Here is a 24,358-nt window from a genome sequence, read left to right on the forward strand (position 1 = left end):
TATTCAACGTTGCAAAGCAGAGGGTGACATATTGGGAAGTGAGTCCATGGTTGACATGCATTGTACACCTGCCGTCTCTTGCCTTAATGAAGAATATATATATATATATATATATATATATATAAGGAACACAGAAGGGTGTTTTTTTACAGATATATAATGGTGAGAGAATTTTCAATCTATTTTGAAGGACAGAAAAGAAAGGGCGGGGGGGGGTTGCTTCATCCCTGTACCTACAGGTCAATATTCTGTACGTGTGTCAAATCTTAGAAGAAAGAGCATGATATGAGCTTTGTATTCTCATGTGTATTTGGCCAGATAGTAAACACTGTAATCTCATGGAAGACCACCTGTCACATTGCTCTTTTTTTAAAAGACTTATTTGGGCACATTTTAGCTTTTATTTTATAGGAGAGTTCACAGAGTTGACAAGAAAGCAGGCAGAGAGTGGGGGGAGTGACACACAGCAAATGGTCTAAGGCGGACTCAACCCCAAGCCCCTGAAGCACCTTTGGTACATGAAATGACTGACCTGATGAATAGATCTCCAGCTCAACCAGGTGAGCAATAGCGGCGCCCCTGTCACATCCCCCCATCCCCAACAGAGTTAATTCTGTCAAAACGTTGAAGTCTCTTCACCTGCATCACTTTTTAAAACAGATTCATTGCACATCATCTTTGTGTTCAGTTTCATTGTAATTTTAATGTTCAGCTATATCTTTAGAGTTATTTCCATCAAACTGTAACGCATAAAATTATTTCCTCAACCAATTGTATGTAAATTTATCTTTACCAGTACATGCACATGCATAACAGCTGATACTGATAAGAGCCTTAAGGAGCTTAAGATGCACCTGTGTGCCAAGTTTGGTTGTCCAACTCCTGATCATGTAGGAGAAGCTGAGGGACAAAGAAACAAACATACAGACAGAGATTTCATGTATTTTAATAGGATACTATGCTGAAATACTGTCCCTGGGAATCTGATATTTGACAATTTAATAAATATGTAATAAATATTCCACAGCAATTCAAAGTGCATAAAACAATTCTTCAGCAGGTCATCTCAGAAGTTGCCTTCTGAGATGCTTCTATTATTATGTATCGTATACAGTATTATATTGTGCCCTTTGCTAAACTAGACCATAACATTGTATAACTATACACAGAAATACACAAAGTTAAAAACCATCATATAGTGGTGTAATACCAATCCAAATGTACAGTGCTTGAGGAAATGTGGTATAGGCTGTGATATTGCAAAGGTCACAGTTAGCTCACAGATATTACAGTGCAGGAGACTTTGTTATGCTGCAACAGTAACAGAAATTAGTGGAGTGTTAAACCTTTTCCAAAAGTGTAAAAAGCGGAGGTACATCATACATTTCAAGGAATGATTATTCACATTTGACTTTATCAACTCTCAACACAGTAGAAATACATGAAGGTTCAGTTCTTTTATTGGAGAACAAATCAGCTCAGTGCACATTTATTTTGAGCAAGTGAAATGAAATCAAGAGAACCCTATGGATCATGTTATGTTGACATAAAACATGACATTGTGTGAGTGTTTCTTACGTGTTAGGAAATCGCAGGTCTTTTTCTGATGGAGGCATTATAATTGCAGGTCAAACTTACACTGCTGTATGCTTTTGATTCATCTTCAAGTGATAAATCCATCTACAGCACTCATCGAGTGGCGATGACAAGTTAAGCTTTACAAAGACCTCAACAATTAATTATCTGTGCATAAGACTCCAATGTGAGGACCACTCTTCAATACAGCCATTTAACTTGGTTGCTACGGCAACTAGGCCTGCATAACAACAGCCGTCATGATGGAGCGATCACTGACGGTCTGACTTCAAGATAGGCCACAAGTTCTTCCACTTGGTGCAAAACACTTAGTCTTTTATTCCCCCACCACAAAAGGAGCTGCATTATGCAATACTGTGCAACAGCGGAGTGACACGTCTACACCAGTGACATGCTCGCTCTGAGATGGACTGAGCCTTTAAAGTACGAATAGACATGCCCTGACAGGAGTTATTATGTTGTTATACATTTAAATGAAAAGGAAAATGTGCCTTATTAAAGCTAAATGCAGTTACAGTGCTTTTGTGACACTGGTATGCTTACCATTCTGAAAGTGTGAAGAGTAGCTTATAGAGTGTATTTAAACATAAATACATATAAATTCAAAGTTATCAGTTTTTAGTTCATCTTGCTCTCTGCACAGAACTCTGCAAAAGTCTTAAACCAAGTGCTCGTTTCTACATATTTTGGTTTCAAGGCAATTGGAAAGGATTTTTTTAAGTGGTTCCCCAGGTTTTTCTTTGGACACTGTCCTTGTGTCTGACCATTTTAAAAGTATATGTGTTGTTGTTTGTTTATTTGCTACTTAACACTGACCTGCGAGTCATTCAAGCATAAAAAAAGCACCTAACTCAAGGGATGAACTGTGTTGTGTCTACACATAACAGAAAGTGCCCATTTTAAATGGGATCTTTAGCACTTTGTTACTAGCAGCCTGTCACAAAAACACATCATTTGTTCCCATTATCTGAAAGTCATGTCCTTAAGCAATAGGAAAAATCCACTAAAAACCTGACAGAGAACCTAAGAGATGCATCTGGCCCTTCAGCTGATCCATCTACTGTTAGCCAAAGGCTCACCAGAAATATTGTCAGTGGAAAGGTGACTGTCAAGAAGCCATTTTTCAGGAAGGGAAATGGGGAGAAAAGGTTGATGTATGCCACATTATACAAGAACTGGACTGAAAATCAGTGGCAACAGGTCTGATGGAGTTATGAAACCAGTTATAGTTTCTGGTTGCGAGGCCACTTCCAGTGGGGACACTGCTTCAGATAGTTCATGCTTGAAGAAAAAGGTGGTCATACCACATACAGTGGGGCAAAACAGTATTTAGTCAGCCACCGATTGTGCAAGTTCCCCCACCTAAAATGATGACAGAGGTCAGTAATTTGCACCAGAGGTACACTTCAACTGTGAGAGACAGAATGTGAAAAAAAAATCCATGAATTCACATGGTAGGATTTGTAAAGAATTTATTCGTAAATTAGGGTGGAAAATAAGTATTTGGTCAATAACAAAAATACAACTCAATACTTTGTAACATTGTTATTGCCAACAAAGGTTATGTTACAAAGTATTGAGCAGACAAAACTCTGGAATGCAGACGACCCAATGAGGAGCAGAGGTAGACCCTCACTATAAATACACACACACAAGTTAATCAGGAAGTGACACTCAGGAGGAAAAACAGCTGAAACTAATGAGCAAAACGAAACACAGACCTTCAAAGTAAAACAGACTGTTTTCCAAACACAAACTCAGAGACACCAACAGAGCACAGAGGGGAGAACACAGGTAGGAATAATAAAACACTTAACACAAGAGCTAAACCCAAAGAACTAATTCAAAATCAGAATAAACTAGAAAATAATAACAATAACCTCAAAACAAGGGTCAGCGACCCAGGACCATGACAGTAACAGACCAAACCTTACATTTGCATCCAAGACCTTCTTTCTACAGGCAAAGCTTCTATTCCTTTAAAACATTTTATAAATGTAGAATAGTTAATGTCAGGGGTAGTTCATGCAGGGCTTAGAATATTCTGCATTACATTTGCACTTTTATCAACCTGTTAAAGAGTAGGTAGACATTTTACTTTACTAAATCAGCCATGGGGCTAAAACAATTAAAATCATATATTTTCTCATGCTATAGTGTCTACCAAAGAATGGACACGGCATAATAACATCAAAACCATCATGTAGTGGTGTAATACCAATCCAAATGTACAGTGCTTGAGGAAATGTGGTATAGGCTGTGATATTGCAAAGGTCACAGTTAGCTTACAGATATTACGGTGCAGAAGACTTTGTTATGCTGCAACAGTAACAGAAATTAGTGGAGTGTTAAAGCTTTTCCAAAAGTGTAAAAAGGGGAGGTACATCATACATTTCAAGGAATGATTATTCACATTTGACTTTATCAACTCTCAACACAGTAGAAATACATGAAGGTTCAGTTCTTTTATATCAGATTCATTTTCTTTTTTTATAACAATTTTAAGAAAAAATAGAAATTAAAGAAAGTATGAATCTTGTTGTAGTTGCAAAAGAAAGTCTGAATTTAGGAGGCCAATGGTCTGTTAAATACTTAAAATACAAATCTGCTGTCCAGCCAGACCTCACTGGGAAACGATTGTTACTCTTCATTTTCACACCTTCCCAGTTTCCACTTAGAAAGTTTGACACAAATTGCACCGTAACAAAATCCCAGAGCCGACAACTCACCTCTGGATGGCTGTTAGGTAGGTCGGGACTTTTCTTTATCTGCCGCAGTTGCCTTCATTGCATCAGTCTGTCAGGCGACTTTGGGGAATTACAGCCATGGAGCCCTTTTGACACATGTCCGTTAGGAGCACAGCAATATGGGTCAAATTATGAGCAGAAAATGAGTTGTTGTTATCCTGAAATGGAACCCGAAGAGGCCACTGTGGGTTGAAGTCCATCCTGCAATTGAATGCCATGTTACCTCAGACCATCAAGTGATTTTTACAAAATGTTTAAGGGAAGCTTCAGGCGTTTCTTTATTGCCCAGTTTATTGAGGCTGCATTAATAAAATACACAATATCTCTCAAACTAAGACACCATACATTTCATTAACTTACTCTTTTTTTGGCTACTCAGTTACTCAGAGTTTTAATTCAACACCCCATTTGCTCTCAGCAGGAGAGCTTCAAGTCTGCCTGTATAAGAGGTTGTATGCTTATGCTTAAGTATACTTGTAAAACTGCATTAACACTTGTTAATAAGTGTAATAAGTAAGTTAAGAATCAGTTAGTAGTCATTTTAGTCTTAAATTATTAATTTAATTTATTTGCAAGTAAGTTTTCAATTTATAGTTGATTTAACTAGTTTCTATATGGTTAAGTATTAGTGCTATGCCTTGCAAGAGGTAGAAAGTCAATTTTTTATCCCATGTTAAACTTAAGATAATGTATTGTAATTGTTAGTGATTACCAAATATTATTATTGATTTCAGATGAAGGTTTCACTACTAATCAATGAGGCTGTAGCAGAAGTGTCCACTAATATATGATGCTTATCGATTATGATCTTTTCCTGAACATAACTAAAGACTCATAATCTTTCCATTTAGACCAATATAATCCAGCCTGCCTGATTATATACTATAAACATAAGATACAAGTTTATAAGAGCCAGATAGCGCAAAATTCTACAAATAGATCAACTACAGAGTATTTATTAATCATTTACAGTATTTGTAAAGATCTAGTGAAACGTTACAACATCAACAAATCAGTTATTAACCATTTAGTAAACATCATTACTTCATTATTTATTAATATAATGAATAGAATTAACCAGACCAATATGGGACTTTTAAGACTGATACCAATACTGATATTTTTTTGATTACAAAATCTGAGACATTATATGAAACATTTGTTATGTGTAGTTCTTTATGATCCCTTACTAGGATATTATGACTGTGCAGTTAAAGAATAAATTATTGCTTGTTCACACTCTGCCCAGCTCTGCTCAGATCAACTGGTTTTTGTGGCAGTGCAAACATGCATGATGCCAACATAAAAGTTGCACAGGGCCCTCTGGTAGACAAACTATGTAACACTGGTCCTCAGCTGCTAGACAAACTGCTGAAGTAGTTTCCTAACATACTTAAAATTGTATTTTTCCCCCTTGATTTTGTGCTATAAGTGTACTGTTGTACATACAACATGGCAAAATTGCAGCCTTCTTGGCAAAAAATAAGATGTTCAATATTTTAAGGTACATTTTGTGATTCAACCAAAATCTTACTGAGAAGATTCATCTTTACAGCTGACAGTTTGTCCACTTTTTAATGTCTGAGTACATAGTAGTGATCATATTGTTTGGCTTCTGTTTAAGCTGGGCAGGTAATGTACAAGAAGCTATATCTGAGTTATTCTATCAGAGGGGAAAAGCTTAAGAAGACACAAAAATGCTTTTTCAAGTCCATTTTCTTAACTGCTTATCCAGTTCTGGATAGGTCCCCAGCTGTCAGTGTGAGAAAGGTGGAGTACACGCTGGACAGGGTGTCACACAGCCACATAACAGAGAGATAGAAAACCATTCATGCTCACATTCACAGGCACATCCAATTGAGATTCCCCAATTAACCTGACATGCATATATTTGGTCTGTGGGGGAGAAAAGGGAGCATGGGAACGCGCCATGCTGAAAGTCCTCAGCAGATTCTAACCCACTGTGAGGTGACAGTTCGAACCAGAGCACCACTGTCTGCCAACTGCTGTGCAGCGTGGCATCGAGATTTTGACTGGCTGAGAATGCGTTTGTCCTTAGCAGCAATACCTGTTATATTTATTGTTGCTTGAAGTGTAAATTATGTAAATGCACAGTGGTACTGTTTGAGCCATCCATCCATTGAGAGGTGAGAGGCGGGCACACCCTGGACATTCAGCAGCCTATTGCAGGGCTAATTAAGAATAAGTGATTAGTCAATCCATCTATTCCATTCCACTTAACTGGGGTGACAACTAATGTGTGTGTGTGTGTGTGTGTGTGTGTGTGTGTGTGTGTGTGTGTGTGTGTGTGTGTTGGGGGGGAAGGGGGGGAATGGGGTCAACTGCAAGACGCAGGCTACACCCTGATTAGGTCTCCAAGCCAAGCCAGCTTTGTTTATAAAGTACTAAAACAGCAAGTGCTGACCAAACTGCTCAACATTAAGGACAGAATAAGAATACAAAAATTAAATAAGTATAAACATAAAATACAAAAATAAACAAATAATTATAAGAAGAAGAGGAAAAATACTAACAATATATAAATTTAATAATTATTATTAAGTAGTAGTAGTACTACTGCTAATAATAATAATAATAATAAATAAATAATTATATATGTAAAAACACAGAAAATCTACGTTAAAAGTGGATAAAAGTACACCTGTCTATTGCGGGGCTAATTAAGAATAAATGATAAGATTTAGGACATTAATATGAAATGGCCTTGCAGAGAAAGCTCTGAGTTTTGCGCATAAATCCTCTTCATTTGCCCGCTCTCTGACAAAAGATTATAAAGGGTGGATTGTAGGTGAGGTGAGGTCAGCTATTAGACAAGGGGGTCCTCAGAATTACTAGATAAACTTGTGCTTGATTAAAGATGTCTTATTATTAACTGTTTTTTTTAAGAAGCCAATAAAGTCAGGCAAAAACATAACACATGTCTGAAGCCATCGTAGCTTTGCTTCTCCACCAGCAGTGAGGTTGGAGAGAATAATGCTGGAGTGTGAAGGTAGTGGTGGTGGTGGGGGGGACTCAGCGCAGAGCAACACGGTGAACGAGCAGGGAGGCGGGAGCGCGCGCATAGGAAGGAAGGGAAGGAAAGGAGCTGAGGCAAATCAGTCGCCAAGCGGAGCCCAAGACAGCGGATGAACGGAGCCGAACGTGTGTGCTTGTCGCCCTTGTCGTTTTTTTACAGCAGCTCAAAGCGGCGTCCGGCAGCCCCGAAACCCGCCCGAAAATGATCTTCAAACTCGTCCATCTCCTCGGGGTGCTCGTCTGCGGCGGCCAAGGTAAAGGGATGCGCGCGGGAGTGTGTGGCAATCCTCGAGCTTTAGTGACTTTGTGGACAAGTTGAGTGTTATTTTGCCATCTCGGTCTGCAGCAGCCAGAGAGAGGGCTGCGAGCTGAAGGGGAGAGAGGGAGTGTGAATGTAAGTGTGTGTATGTGTGTTTGTGTGTGAGAGAGAGGGGTGGATTGTTTAAGTGGACGTTGTTTTGTAGTTGAAGCACGTCTTGCAGGGGGGCCAGGATGCTTTCCTGCTGAAAAGAGGGATCCTGACGGGGTCCTGTGGGGTTTTTAGGGTGTTGCAGTGCACTCCATACTTCCCCAGGATATCATCTCTTACTCCAATTAGTTTAAAAAAAAACAAACAAAAAAAACCAAACATGTTTCACATCGCTGCTGTATTTTCTTATTTGCAAACAGCTCTCCTTTCTTTCCGCTTTAATCACTGATTCCTCCCAACTTAAACCGGCAGCGCACGTGAAGACGTCAATATCCACTCATATCTGTCAAAGACCACCGCCTTTTTTCGCGCGCGCGTGTGTGTTTATTAGTGTGTGTGTTTTCACTCGTCGCTGTCCACTCTGTCTTGTGAGGAGCACTGTAGAGAAAACACTGTCATGGACTGAGGTTTTTGTCAACACCTTCATCAGCGTCTGCACCTCGCGCGCAGGCAGTGCGAGATAATGTGAGATTAATGACGCGGTGATGCTTCCCAAAGTTTCTTCTTTTGTGTGTGTGTGGATAAAAAAAATTCTTATTAGTCTTATTTGAGACAGCAGAGTTACACTTACTCCGTTAATTGGGTTCCGCGTGCGTCGCGCACCTGATTCGAAGGAGAGGGGAGGGGGTAAGGGGGTGACGGTTTGATCCGAGTGAGCGCGCTCCAGCGAGCCTGTGGGCAACATAAAGATGTAACCTGAGTGGCTGCTGCGTGCACGCGGATGCATTTCTTTGCCTTAAAAATATTATCGTTCTTGTGTTTCTTAATCGTGTCGCTCGCTGAGAGTCTCCGAAGCTTTACAATCACTGGAAAATACTGAAAATCCACCGTCTGGATAAGTACACGTAAAAATAAAAAAGACAGGGCAGCACAAGGTGATCATTTTCCTTGGTGTGAATTGTGCACTTGTTCATATTAAACCAAAGAACTAAAATATAAGGGAAAATAAGAGTCGAGTGAGTTTTAGGAGGACATTCGTCTTTTTTTTTTGAGTGTGGCCACTCTGGCTTCCTGACGCACAACGGCAGGTGGGGGTAGAGCGCTGCAAAGTGGTGCCAAGAGTGAAGCCATAAGCCACGAGTCGTTAAAGTATGTTGCATTCAGATACTGCTTTTGCAAGTTTTTGCTTTGAAGTCTTTCAGGAGGGGGAGTGGATCTCAAAGTGCGTGTGTGTGTGTGTGTGTGTGTGTGTGTGTGTGTGTGTGGGGGGGGGGGTCCTGGAGGAGGGTTTACAGGGTTCCAAAGCAAAATGGAAATGGTAGATCAAGTTGTTTGTGTGTGCCACAGTTTTAAAGAGGTAAAAGTGGATTTAAAGGAAGTGCTGTATGGTTTTAAAGTATAAGGGAGTAGATGCTTTCTCTGGGTTCAAACCCAGTTACTGTGCACTTGATTTGGTTGACAACAGCAAAGGACTGGGAAGCATACCTGACCGAGACACACTGGGCCACAGACACCCACAGTTTATTATCCCTGACACTTCCAAAAGGACTGTGCAGTTTATCGGCAGCTCATATTTCTACCGGCTTAATCAATAGTCTGTTAGAAAGTGCTGGGTTATGATAGAGAGGAAAATGAAGAGGGCGCGTTCAGAGAGCGGCGTTGCTTCAGAGCGTTCGTATATTATTACATTTAATCCCAGCTGAGGTCAAACAAAGACACATATAGGCAACTACTGTTCATAGAGCCCTAACTGGGATATTCATCGCACTCTTTATTTTTCCCTTTTGTTGCAGGAGTATTACATCACCACCCTCCCCACCCCACCCCCAAACCAATTTCCATTCTTATCAAGCTTTGTGTGTGTGTGTGTGTGTGTGTGTGTGTGTGTGTGTGTGTGTGTGTGTGTGTGTGTGTGTGTGTGTGTATGTGAGTGTGATAGCAAAGTCCACACAAATTGACCTGTTAGACAATGCTCACAATCTGCTCTTAGGCAAATTATAAGACTGCTTCTGAGTCAAGGGGTAGAAGTATGAGTAGGATGCTCGATTCTCTGTGTCTGTTATCAGTGTGGGGCCTTTGAACAGACACTAATCCATCAGTGAAGGGAGTAAAGCCAGAAAGAGGTTTTACTCACCCCCCCCCCCCCCCCCCCCCCCCCCCACCACACACACACACACACACACACACCACCACCACTTCCCATCGACAGCTTTGGTTTCTTCCAGGAGTCAGCTCGATGCCCTGTACTCCTACTACACTAACTCTGCAGATGCCTTCTCTGGGCTCCTGAAGGAAAACATTTGCTTTGAAGTCCCAGCTCGCCTCCTGCCCTGCACTCGCATCCTCGAAGGTGTATGTATTTGGCTTTTTACAGACGCTTAGTACAATGAATTATATGCTCGTTCGGGCTCACCCGGGACTCACCGATGTGATGTTAAGTGGCGTAATTAAGATATTTCGCAGTGTCTCTTGGGGAGGGAAATGTCAGTGGCTCAGGGTTTGGAAGATTTATGCCCCTGCACTTAAGTGTCTCTCACTGCACACACACTGATTCTGGGCTTAAGCATGTTGGAGGCTTGCTTACATCCTGCTTCGGTTTGTGCACTTGCTCACAAGCATGCGAGGGTCACACACTTGGCCTCACGTTTGTGTTGCGCTCATCCTCAAGCCATGAATGAATTGTCTTTACAGCAGCTGTTAATGTCAGAAATTTTTTTTCTTTCCCCCCCAAAAGTTTCTCACCATGCCGCACATCGCTCTTAACAAAATGCAAGACCAGTCATAAACTCCTCTTAAAGGCATGCAAAGTTATTCACAAATGAAATAGCCTGTGTCTCTCTTTGACTAATAAACTGGGGGGGGGTGCTGGCATACATATAAAGAGAGCCAGTGTATATATGAAAATGGAATCGCCCCCTCGAGGCAGCTGCATACGAGAAATCAATTTAAGGAACGGCTAGAGTCAGCAGGGCTCTGGATTGTACAAAGGGCAATCTCGGTGTTATGGATATGCTATTTATTTGCCTGCAAGTTTTTTTGTTTTGTTTTGTTTTTTTTATTCGTTGTGCCCTTTAGCACTCAATCTGTGCGAGCCCCAGCATCGAATTTGTACGTGGCGTGTAAGACAGGAGGAGAGTGTTATAACACCTGGATACGTGAAAAACAAAGAACTGCCAAGCATCTGTGCTGCAGGGGTTTTGTCAGCTTGCTGGGAATGAAATGACAGAAATAAAGGAAAGGAAATGATCAGACACTTTTAGATATGACGCTGCCACACATATATATATATATTTACTTCCTACATGTGCAACTTACTTTTTTCTTTTTCCAAACTGAAAGACTGAAGAACTATTAAATTATTAAAGCGTAGGCTGTGTTACCTTGCCTGCGATGAACAGCTCCAGGATACAAATGTATGTGCATTGTAAATAACCCCACTATCTATACAAAAACCACAGTGCCACAGAACAAAATGCTTTATGGATCAGGGCGTCCATGGACCAGGCTGCCTGCTCCAAGTGAAAGTTTTTTCTTTTTTCTTGCAAGAATGTCAGTGAAATGGCTGCAAAACAAGCTAAAATGAAAAGAAAGCTATTACAAAGAGGCTATAACTGATGGGCAAAGATCCTCAAAACGACAAAGCAATGGCAAATGACCACAAAGATCACAAAGAGAATTTAGAAAGACCACTGAGCACCACAATCAGACAGAAAGTGAGCACAAAGAGAATCAAATTGCCTTTAAATACCTTTTTTGCTTTCAGTTTGGAACCAGTTCTGTCTGTGCCTTTTGAGAAGGAGGTTAGAGAATATGTAGTGAAATTAGTGGGGTGGGGGCATCACAGCCGAGAGTTCTGTGTGGGTGCGCCCTTCCCATAGCTACAATATAAATGATTGCAGCTACTTTTTTGGGGACGAGCTCCTATCTTTCAGTGTAAATGTGCAGGATTGGTTCTTGATTAGGTGCTACTAGTGTAAGTGAAGTTTGGGTATTGTGTCGATCTAATACCGATACCAGCGTTAACATCGATACTATCGATATTTGGATTGATCCACCAAACTCTAATTTCTACTACAAGAGTCAAAAGTACCTAAAAAAGAGATCACCCCCCCCCCCCCCCCCCAAAAAAAAAAACCCAACAACAACAAAAAATCAAAAGAGAAAAACATTAACAATAACAATCGGCTCATCTGTGGTTGGAAGTATAAAGTTTCAGAATCCTTCTATGAGTGTAAAATCCTTGTTGGGAAGGTTAATGATCATCTGCAGACTCGTGAATGGAATTAACTCTCTTGCTTTTAGGTAGTTTGGAGTGTTGTTTGTTTGCAAGCCATATTCAGCCTGCAACTCCGTAAACACGATTAGCATTTGGGGTTAAGATAGCTGTACGCTCATGCTTATAAGGAGGCTGATTGTCTTGTAGTGACACATTTTGGGCTTTTAAGTAACTTAAGTTATATCAGAGGTGCGGAGGGGATAAATGGCATTCCAGCAATGCGCTCCACTATGTGAACATTTGGCATATTTTGAAAAACCTCAAGTCATTTGAAATCCATGAAGCAAAAACAGCAGCATGTTCAATAATGCCCTCTGCCAACCTCAGTCTCTTTTCAGTCAAATTACCCATTATTATCATGGAAGTGACTAATGTTCTCCTCGGGGAGTCTCTCCCAAGCAGAAGCCAAGAAAATGCACTAAGCAGTCGGGGTCTTCTTGCAGGAGGAGCTTGGCATTGCTCATTAAATCCTATATTCTGAATCCCAGAAAGGGAAAATTAGGCAGGATGGAGTGAGCAACAGGAAGATTTATATGAGGGGTGGGGTGGGTGTAGGAAGGCAGGAAGAGATTATGTTTAAAAATTCATTCAATTCAAGTGAATCTGATTGCATCTAGTTAAATTGCATTGCCAGAGATTGAATCAAACTCTATGGAGTCTCACTGTGCCAAAATTAATAAAATGTAATTGAATCCTGTCGAGATGGAATCAAATTAGGCCAGACTGATGTGATTGGCGGAGGCAGCTGCTGCATGTTTCCGCGCACTCCTGTGGGTTTGTCTACTGCTTTACATCAGTTTGGTGCTCGCCAAGCAGGAGACCCTTTGGCTCCTGCTTATGTGTGTCCTGCCAGTCTAAATGTCAGTCTAACTAGCAGGCTAATAGGCAGAGCCAGGATGCCAGGGTGACAACAGAATCAGTGGGCACACTGGCTGACTGAAGCTGACTGTCAGATGGATGGAGGAAAGTGGTAACAGTGGTCTTCCTCTGCCTCTACTGATGCTCACTCTATTTCTGTAGATCAGGCGTTCACACACTCTTACTTCACAGGCCACTTCTCCAAAGCAGATTCCCTCACGGGATGCAACCCACTCGGTCTCGGCCTGACTTTTGGGGATGGGTGCCGGAAGGCACGATTAAATGAAGAAGAGAGGAATCAGGCAAATGGCAGCAGTGTTTCAGAACTGCTCTGGTTTGTGCTGTATGTTTTGAGTGACCCACTTAAACCGCATTAATATCTGCACTAACGCCTTGGGTTTTGCTTCACAGTGGGCTGACGTGAATCACATGAGACTTTTTTTTTTAAATTTAAATGACATAATGCAGCATTAAATTGGAGAAGAGATCCTGCTCATCGCATTCTTTGACTTGGCTGCTCTGTTTTTAGGACAGACTGTTGAAAAACTGACTATTTTTGGTGATGTCACCCATATTACTCAGATGATGCCACCATTTTGTGTTATCTATCCATTTGTAGTGAGCTGTAAAAGCCATGTTTTCACATTTTTGTTTTATTTTGAAAATTAACATTGTTACAGCTGTTCATGGAAAGCTGGTGAAGGAACGCAAAGGTGTTATCTGATGTCATAAATTTACTGTTTTGAACTATTTGAACTGTAGGTGTGTATGTACACTGATTTAATGTTGATTAGCACTGATAACATTAATGTGCATCTGTTAAATCTGTCAAAAAACAAACAGAAAACCACGAAAGATGCCAAACTGGAGCCATTAAAAACAGAATCCTGTTATCATGTAATGCTGTGTGGAAGGCAGGTTTTTGATCCATGCACAGGACATGGAGAACAGGACTTTAATGCCCCTTTTCCATTAGTGCCAACTCGGATCAACTCAACATGGTTTGCGACCATTTTCAGGTTTTTCCATTAGGTCATAGTACCTGGTACCAGGTAACTTTTTAGTGCCTGCTTGGCCGGGGTTCCAAGCGATCGGAGCAGGTACTAAAATGCGACATTGTCAGACTGCATGCCACCGATTGGCTGGTCAGTAGCATCACTTCATGTGAGCGTCTCATTCGCAAAAATCAAAACCACCATTTTTGATATGTGGCAATGGGGGAAATAGCTGCAAAAATAATGCCATGTTCCCCCAAGTGTGACGAAAAGCTGTAGATCAAGCAGCAGGTATATTCTTGTCTCAATGTCTACTTTTGTTGTAGGGTTCGGAATGCATATTGATTACGTTGCAAGATGCTCGGATGCATTGCTGTGGCAAGGACCACGCACATTTAGAGGTACTAAATTGTAATGGAAAACCAGTTGTGGCGAGCAAGTCAATCTGAGCAGGTACTAATGGAACAAAATGCAAAACCCAGGCAAGACAGGAGCCAGGAACTTACAAACCAGGAAATTATGGGAAAAAATAAACAATGCACAGGGCACACAGCATGAGGGACAACACAACAAATGGCAAGGGGAGAGTCAGACAATATTTATCTACAAGGTTACAAGGTTATGAGGCTAGTGGGACTATCAAAATAAAACAGGAAATAACACCAAGCATCCAAACTTGACACAGACAAACATTTAAGCAAGATGACTCAATATAACAAACTATTGTCGGGAATAGAAGCAAGATAACTCTAACTAATAAGGTCTGAGGATATAAATACAATTAAACCAACCAGGAGTAAAAGCTAGTAAGAGAATACAAAAGTCAAAATACTACAATGGAAGAATACAATATACAAAACTCTGGCCTTCTTGGCACGTCATGTATTGACGTGAAAAGGTTTTAATCAGATGGATTTAAAAGTTAGTAGAGCTCTTGGAAATTGCCTTAAGCTTTTACAAGCTTTTTAATTTGAGAAAAGAAAAATGTATCGATTCCAATGTTAAAACAACAGATGACCCGCCAATAAAATGGGCAAGACTTTAGCTAAAAAAACTACTGCCCAACTATTATATGTTTTTTAAAATGATACTAACAATGATATTTGAAATGTAAAATTAGACCATGTTTCCTGTCTCTTGTCCACTTGTTTAATTTACATTCATCAGGTTTTATAAATGCTGATACTGAGACCTCAACAAACAGCTAATATTGGCAGAAATACTGGATCTGCTGATAGAGTTGCTAATTGCAAATTTTATTACACAGACACGTTGCAACACATGAATTGCACTTTAGTGTTTATATGCAACAAAGAAGGCTTATCCCTATGTCCAAATGTTTTCCTTTTCTTCTCTATGTAACAGACAAAAAATAAGTGTTTTTTAAATTGTTAAGTATAAGAGTAGTTCAGAAATGTATATGTATTATTCACGCTTCAATAACCACCATTACCTTGCCACATGAAACAGAAACATAACCCCACAAAAACCTTTACAAAAGCTTCTCTTTCTGCTCCTGTGCTTGCCTTTGTATTACGCTGCACCTGGTATAGCAAGTCACTTAAAACTGATGATTTTCTTTTAAACAAATTGTTCAGTTTTTTTGAAACTGTCAGTCACGTACACCTGTCAAGCCCTGACTAACACATATTTGAAGTGATAATGATGGCGCATATGTTTTTTTTCTTCTATTTTTCTCCGTAGCGCTGCCAATTATTTTTCCAAAGCATTCAGCATCAGGAAGTTTTAATTTTTCCTCTCTTTATCCCATTAATGAAATTTGCACCACATTAAAACATCTAAAATACACCTAAGAGTGTGCCTTTTGCTAATATGTTGAGTGCATTTTTTTCTGTGATTTTACAGCCTGAGCTCTGTAAAAACTAGGATATGGCCCAAAAGTGAAGAAGAGACAGAACTTCACAGAAATTGGACAGATGCATTGAAATGGATGGTAAATTGGTACAGACGCTGGTTGGAGGCTTCTCAGCAGATGCGCGCACAGTTATGCTAACCCTCTTTATGAGTCATTGGTAAAAAGGATTTTTTTTATTTCGTAAGAGACTGTAGCAGGTGACAGAGTGGAGGTGTACAAACACAATGACAGAAGAAATTTGGATTCAGAAGGCAGTGGGATGGACACAGATGGATGACAGCTTAGAAGACAGCTGAATGTGCGAACGCTGAGAGATAGGTAGAACCATAATGAAGAAGAGCCATCTATTGACAGCCAAAGAACAGTATTACTCAACCTGCTTCTGATGAATGTTGGCCCCGTGTTGACTGAGCTGTGTGGGCCTATGGAGACTGGTGGATGTCAATATAGTCCATCATGTTGATTGAGGAAAGGATTAATGTTAATTGTAGCTGTGCTGGCTAGCAGACACTAATGAGAGAGTGGTGTGGGGTTTTTTGGATACACCTGTCAATGGGACGAGACAAGCTAGGGAGTGGCTCCAATCACTTTAAGCACGCTTAAAGGTGTGTGTGTGTTGCGAATTTGTGTGAAATATGTGAAAAATATTTGGATTCTAAAACTTAGTTTTGGCAGGTTTGTACCTGAATGCTTATGTAGTACAAATTCCAACCCTTCCGAATGATCCAGGGGTCGATACTGTCAGCCGATATTAGCTATTTGCTGCTGATAAGTGAAAAAGAAAAGAGTGAACACGAGTTGCTATATATTATTATTATTAGTTTTGATGTTGCATAGTTTGGCCACCAGAGGGCACTCTACAATATCCCAGTTTACAACACTGCTGATCCAAGCACAGCTGGGCAGAGTGTGAATAAGTAAATAAATCTATACAAATTACAAATGTTATGGAAATCAGTTTGTTTCATCTCTCAGAAAGAAAATAAGTATTGGCCGATGAGTCGGCATATTAGATATTTAAATCACCGAATATCAGTGTAGGTATCAGTCTTTAAAATTCTATATCAGTTAAGCTCTAGTACAGATTGAAATATATCTTCATCTCTGAGAATAAATACTGGCAATAAATTTTTGTTGAGCTTTGTAAGGATGATGGAGTGGTGAAGTGTTTAGGAGTGTCAAGTCTCTGCAACAACGTTCAGATCTTCCTGGTGCAGGATAGTGTGGAGTTTATAAGGACGTTAGGACTTTACAGAGGAGCTGTTCATATTTGATCCAATAATAGTAATGGTTTGTGTCAATTTCAAAGAGGTTAAAGCTGCAGCAACTTTGTAGTATAAAGAGCAACTTTATTGACCAATGCCTTTCGGTCAATGGCCAAGTCCAGTCCAGGAATTCCCTCAAATATGGTGTTCATACCAAAATTTGAACTACAGATCAAATTAGAATGTGTACATACTAGAGATGGACCAATCCGATATTACGTATCGGTATCGGTCCGATGCTGACGTAAATTACTGGATCGGATATCGGAAAGAAATAAAAAATGTAATCCGATCCATTAAATATCAAAAAAGCACCTCACAAAACTTGCGACACGACGTAACTCGGCTCATAACCGTAGCACGTCGCAGCAGTATGCGTCACGTGATAGAGCGGCTGTGTGTGTTTGTAGCCTCGCTACCAATCCGGCATTTCATCTCCGAGGAAGTTATCCCAGAGAGAAGTAAAGCAAATGTGTAAGTTCATTTCTGAATGTTTGTAAAGTATTCCCGCGTTAAGCTTAACAACCGATATATGGAGCGACTGCTTCTTTCTCCCTCTCTCTGCTGCTGCTACTTCAATCGTGAAACTGATCAATGATCAGCTAATCGGCTTTTTTTTCGCGAGTCCGTCTCTCTTGTTTGTTTATTGCCCCCTTTGCACCAGAAAGAGGAAACCAGCAGCTGAACAACAGCAGCACGTTTAAGCTTGATAAACTGTTGTTAGAATTTATTTAATAGCCTCAAATCAAAAGTTCATTTGAAATTTGATTCATATCTATGTAATAGACTCCAATTTATTCATGTAAACGGAGAGTCCTCTTGACACACTAAGGTTAATTATGGAGTTCCACAGGGTTCCATGCTAGGACCAATTGTGTTTACATTATACATGCCTTCCTTAGACAGTATCATTAGAAAGCATAGCATACACTTTCACTGCTCTGCAGATGACACAAAAAGAGAAAAGAAAAGAAAGAAAAGAGAAAAAAAAAAAAAGAAAAGAAAAAAAAAAAAAAAAGAATTTATTTAATATTACTTTCTACTCCAGGATCTTTTTCTACGTAGCTGGCGGCTGGTAACTGTGCAGGGGCGGATCTAGCAAAGTTTAGCCAGGGGGGCCGATAGGGCATTAACAGGGAAAAGGGGGCACAAAGACATACTTTTCTTTCTTATTCTCATTCTCATTTTAATAAATAATTATCCCAATCTTACACCCAAAGTTTTAATCTGATGTAAAATGTATTGAAGTCCATTACTGTATATAGTAACTAATAAGTCTAATATACCCTAGTAAGCTACAGTACTTTTTCCTTTGGGAAGGTACCATCTGTGCAGTCTGCAGTTCTGTTGAAGAACGATGTTGAATCTATTTAATTGTTCTTGAAAAATAATTTATTTCTGGGCATTTTTTTTCACACTGCATCAAATTAAAGTTGATTACGTCAATTAAGCATCATGAGGTGGAGGGTGGGTGGTTCCCTATTTTTTTTTTTTGCTGGGAGTTTTAGAATCCTATTAGTTAGGTTGCTTATCTTTAAAATACCAGAATAGGGAGGATGGTGTAGGTTTAAGTTTGTTAGATTGATCAGTGTTGCTGAACTATGAAATCTTTTGGGTGCAGTGTATTTTTTGCATACAGGTATAACAGAATAGCTTTAGTGTTTTTTTTTTTTTACTTGAGTATGAACTTATACAAAAAGCAGCAAGATATTAAAAACAAACAGTTTTATTGATTAAAAAACACACTGTATTGGATTCATATCGGTATCGGCCGATATCCAAATTTATGATATCAGTATTGGACATAAAAAAGTGGTATCGTGTACCTCTAGTACATACCCTGTCTGACACCAGTAAATGGTAAATGGTAAATGGCCTGTATTTGTATAGCGCTTTACTAGTCCCTAAGGACCCCAAAGCACTTTACACATTCAGTCATCCACTCATTCACAGACACATTCACACACTGGTGATGGCAAGCTACATTATAGCCACAGCCACCCTGGGGCGCAGTGACAGAGGCGAGGTTGCCGGACACTGGCACCACCGAGCCCTCTGACCGCCACCAGTAGGCAACGGGTGAAGTGTCTTGCCCAAGGACACAACGACCGAGACTGTCGGAGCCGGGGCTCGAACCGGCAACCAGCAGTAATAAGACGATTAAGCCTTGAAAAATGCTTTCTCACACAATATCGTATTTTGTTTTGCCTAAGACATGAAAACACAACATCCAAAATCATTAAATATAGTTTAAGTGAAAATGACAAGAACATTCTGAAGCTTCTGGGATTTATTATATAACCATGTATAAATATTACAGCCATTAAATACTGTCCTCATTGCTATATCATTAAAAAAAAGTCCTCCTTTAACAACTTGACTTAGGTAATCAATTATTAATTATTAATTAATTCAACACTAATTAACACTAATAACACAAAACGTTCCTATTTCAAACTCTCAAAGCAGTGGTAGGAAGTCTGTGTGTAGGACTTGCAAAATGTCTTTCTCACACTCTTAGAAATTTCACCTCAGCTGCTTTTTATAATCTTATGACTCCCTCCAACCCCTCGTTTGATCTGTTTTAATCTCAGTTAGCTCTTAGTGTAACGTCAGTTGACTCAAAATAAATCTCTATTAGCTTAAAATGAATGGCTTCTAATTTGGTTATTTTTAGCTTATTTTGATAGTGGGTGGAATGATTGCAATGTACTTGTATTTATATAGTCTTACTGATCACTCAAAGCTTGATTATACATGTGTTCATACAGCACTTTGTTCTACATGCTTCATCTACCTCACATCCATGACCGATTTAGAATCATGAGTTAAGTGAACATACTGCTGGACCTTGACCTTGAGGTGACAGTGCTAACCACTCCACCACCATGCCACTCTTTCAGTGTCTGTATCAGGACACTGTCTCTCTCTGACCTGTGTATGATCGTTAAGTGCATCACATACGATCAGTCCTGTGCTATTTTAGTATTGCACTTTTTGGAGATTCTCCCGTGATCCTTCAAAGACCAGCAGGTGCCTGTCTCTGTGGGAAAAGGTGACAGAGACATAGACAGTTCTTGAGACACTCCCCCTTGAACCCCCTTTCCGTCATTTGACCCACACTGGTAGATTTAATATCCATCAAAATTAACCCAGAACACCCTTATTGTACAGAAAAGCTCACAGTACATCCAACTATTCTCTTCCGCTTATGCAATTCAGGCACTTGGGATGGCTGAAGCCTATCCCAGCTATCATTGGTTATTGTTTTTGCTTATGAAAATTATTCTCCCAAGTATTTCCAATGAACGGAAAAAGAGCATTGTAACTCACACATCAAAAAACTACTTACATTTTATTGTTCTTGTTATTGTTTCTCCATAGCGGTAGGGTCGCATCTTATTATCACTGGTAACTTAGCCCTCGCAGGATTGAAGCCTTAATAAAATAGCAGGAATAAATACATTAAATCAGCTCTCATATAAGGCGAAGATGGAAAAAAATCAAACCAAAAAGCTATACTGAGTCATGTGAACCAGATGCTCGGTTGGCTGCGTCCTCTTTTTCTCTGCTTGCCTTGCCATCTGAGTTTTCCTGTGGGCTTACAGTATTAAATTATCTTCTGCTGTACTGTGTTGTATTGAATCTATCATATTTCCTTGTATCCATTCATCCATCCATCCATCCAGACAGTGGGCCCTTGGCTTGCCATGCTTGCTGGTTAATTAAGCCAAATTGTGATTGATGGACTCTCTAGTGAATAGCGTGTGGTCCCGGTGCTGACCCGCCCAAGGAGATCATCCCAGCTGCCAATCACATCTTACAATACCTAATGGTCTTTTAAGCAGTGAACTGGTGTAGCCCCCCTCCTCCCTCCTTTTCACTCCCCCTCCCCACTGGTACCTGCCTGCATTAGAAGACTTTAGGTTTGCCGGCGTCCTTGTGGAATTCGTTCTGCTAGGAAATGATGCAGGGACCATCCAGAAAAAGGGATCACTCCTCTCAGATTTCTTGCCCGGTGGCCAATATCGTTGTTTATGGGAGGCCGCTCTTGATGAGGAATAGATGAGAGGAGAGTGAGCGATAGATGAGAGGGAGATTGGGGAAAGAGGAGGAGGAGGGACACTTGAGATGTGGTCGCAGCGCAGCAGAATAGCTCACAGTGAGGCCAAGCAGCCTCTGCTCTCCTGATTGCCTCTCCATGCCAGACAATCTTCAAACAGAATCTCCTAATGCAATATGGGCCAGCTTATTTTTGTTTTTATCCTTTACTCGTTTGAGTCCTCTTTCTTTCACTTTCTCCCCCCTCTTTCATTTTTTCCTCTTTTCATGTGCTCGCTCTGTTTCGTGGTCCTCCCACACGAATCTCATCACCAGGGTCTGTAGGGGGAAGATATCCTGTTCTCCCCCTACGTGGGAAGCTTTTCAAGCAGCATCCATGCTTAATGTTATTTACCCGGAAAGCTAATGATGTTTGGGTTTTTTTTCCGTTTCTCAATATAGTTATTAACACCTATGGATTTTATGTTGCTTGAGTCTCTTCTGAACCACGGTGCTCATGAATTTGTTGTTTTGAGTGTGTTGTTATCTCTCAAAGTTATAATAATCATCCTGCAGGCGCTCATAAGGTGCACCAGACAAAGTGTAGGCGTGTTTTTAATTACTCTGTATATCTGCGCAGCATCCTTGCTGGTCTACTCTCACTGTGAGTACGATGGGAATGTTGTCTTCCCACCCACCATCCATAGAGTTCCCAAGGATATGAGCCTCCATGTGAATACACAAAGAATTTCTTAGTAATTAAAGAACCTGTGTTATCTTTGCTTGGATCAGAAGATACATTTAGTGACATGCTGTCTTTCCATGTGAAGTAAGATTCCTCACATTTCATAGTCCCGCTCATTCATGCACAGAAAGGCTGAATGTAGGGATTAGAGATGGACCGATCCGATATTACGTATCGGTCCGATACTGACCTAAATTACTGGATCGGATATCGGAGAAAAATAAAAAATGTAATCCGATCCATTAAATATCACGAAAACACCTCACAAAACTTGCAACACGCCGTAACTCACCTCAGAACGTTAGCACGTCGGAGCAGTATGCATCACGTGATAGAGCGGCTGTGGCATGCGGGACCTGTCGGTGGTCTGGATAGCATTTGGAGCTTCGCTAGCAACCCGGCATTTCATCTCCGACAAAGTTATCCCGAGAGAAGTAAAGCAAGTGTGTAAGTCCATCTCTGAATGTTTGTAAAGCATTCCTGCGTTAAGCTTAACAAACGACTGCCTCTTCTTGCTGCTACTTCAATCATGAAACTGCTTAACGATCAGCTGATCGGCTTTTCTGTCGCGAGTCCGTGTCTCTAGTTTGCTTTTGGCCCACTTTGCACCAGAAAGAGGAAACCAGCAGCTGAACAACAGCAGCACGTTTAAGCTCGATAAGCTGTTGTTAGAATTTATTTAATATTACTTTCTACTTGAGGATCTTTTTCTACGTAGCTGACGGCTGGTAACTGTGCAGGGGCGGATCTAGCAAAGTTTAGCCAGGGGGGCCGATAGGGCATGAACAGGGAAAAGGGGGCACAAAGACATACTTTTCTTTCTTATTCTCATTTAAAATGTCTAGCTTTTAATAAATAATTATCTGACAGCCAAAGTTTTAATTTGATGCAAAATGAATAGAAGTCCATTACTGTATATAGTAACTATTAAGTCTAATATATATATATATACCCTAGTAAGCTATAGTACTTTTTCCTTTGGGAAGGTACCATCTGTGCAGTCTGCAATTTTGTTGAAGAAAGATGTTGAATCTATTTAATATTTCTTGAAAAATAATTGATTTCTGTGCATTTTTTTTTCACACTGCATCAAATTAAGGTTGATTACGTCGATTAAGCATCATGAGGTGGAGTGTGAGGGGTGGTTCCCTATTTTTTATTTATTTACTTTTGTTGTTGCTGGGAGTTGGAACCCTATTAGTTAGGTTGCTTAATATTTATGCTAAGTACTCTTTAAAATACCAGAATAGGGAGGATGGTGTAGGTTCAAGTTTATTAGATTGATCAGTATTGCTGAACTATGAAATAATTTTTTTTGCATACAGGTATAACAGAATAGCTTTAGTGTAGTTGTTGTTTTAAACTTGAGTATGAACTTATACAAAATGCAGCAAGATATTTAAAAAACAGTTTTGTTGATTAAAAAACACTATATCGGATTCATATCGGTATCGGCAGATATCCAAATTTATGATATCGGTATCGGTATCGGACATAAAAAAGTGGTATCGTGCCATCTCTAGTAGGGATCTTTACCACTGCTTTCCTTCAGACCACATTCAAGTTGCTTATCCATACTTAATGGATGAACTGGATGAACACTGAAATATGGAGAAGCAGTTGAGGGAGTTTTTTGCAGGAAAGTTTGCCTGTGTCCTTTCATGTGACCATGTAGGCTTCAGGGTCTGAGTCTTAAGAGAGTCTTGTGATCTTGTTCACTCATTGTTTTGGATCAGTCCTGAATGTACCGAGCCTCCCACCAACCGAAACATGATCCCAGCATTCAGGGAAACATGGGATTGAAATTTTGTGACATGATGTACGGAATCCAAAACTAACAGCGAGCATTTTCTAACACTTTTAAACTTCAGCATATTCACCCTTGTGTTAAACTAATTCACAGCTGAAAAATCTGTTTTTAAGGTGCGTGTTCATCCAATTTTGGCACCCATTCCAAGAGGGTTGCTTCTAACCCTACTATCTTGTTGGCTTGAAATTCCTGTTATTGTGGTCATACTTCAACTTTGTAACAGACCCAGATTAGATTTCTCAGGTCATGCCATGTTGTAGGAACAGTGTGAATTCAAGGTAGCTAAAGCCTGTGTATTGCTCCGAGAACCAAGATTGCTTTTATTTCACGCTGCTTTTCATCCATCCTGTAAAGTCTGGAGTAGGTGACCAGAGAAATGATAGATCGTCTCGGCTCTTGAGGCAAAAAGCCGCAGCCGTGGACGTGAAGAAACATTGCAGTGCGCCTCCTCAGTCAATAAGCAACAAGAAGCTTTGCTGGAAGCTGCAAAGGGGAATGCAGCACTGGCTGTCGCAGCTATCTCCCCAAGGTGGCGGCCTGAGCCACAAATTAATAGAGCACTCCCACATGATCGGGGAGTTTCATTTGGAACCGTCACGCTACATAAAGCCCTACAGAAATGAGGAGTTCACAGAGGTCCCCCTCTACTTTCCCAAGAGTCCCCAAATAACCTGTGTGATTGTAACACTCTGCCCACTGCTTCC

General features: G+C 40.3%; 1 protein-coding gene across 1 annotated transcript in view; it reads left to right on the forward strand.

Moving 5' to 3' along the window:
* Positions 1–7,476: 7,476 nt before the first annotated feature.
* ncam2a (neural cell adhesion molecule 2a) overlaps positions 7,477–24,358 on the forward strand; it is a 473,690-nt gene continuing 456,808 nt past the window's right edge. The window contains exon 1 of the mRNA XM_085397463.1: positions 7,477–7,633. Coding sequence (XP_085253589.1) covers positions 7,582–7,633 — 52 coding nt within the window. The 5' untranslated portion in view covers positions 7,477–7,581. The remainder of the gene's footprint in view (positions 7,634–24,358) is intronic.

This window comes from Rhamphochromis longiceps, linkage group LG23, assembly GCF_057381845.1.
Source record: "Rhamphochromis longiceps isolate RC_006_pf linkage group LG23, R_longiceps_female_GT1.1, whole genome shotgun sequence".
In the NCBI taxonomy this organism is placed as follows: domain Eukaryota; kingdom Metazoa; phylum Chordata; class Actinopteri; order Cichliformes; family Cichlidae; genus Rhamphochromis; species Rhamphochromis longiceps.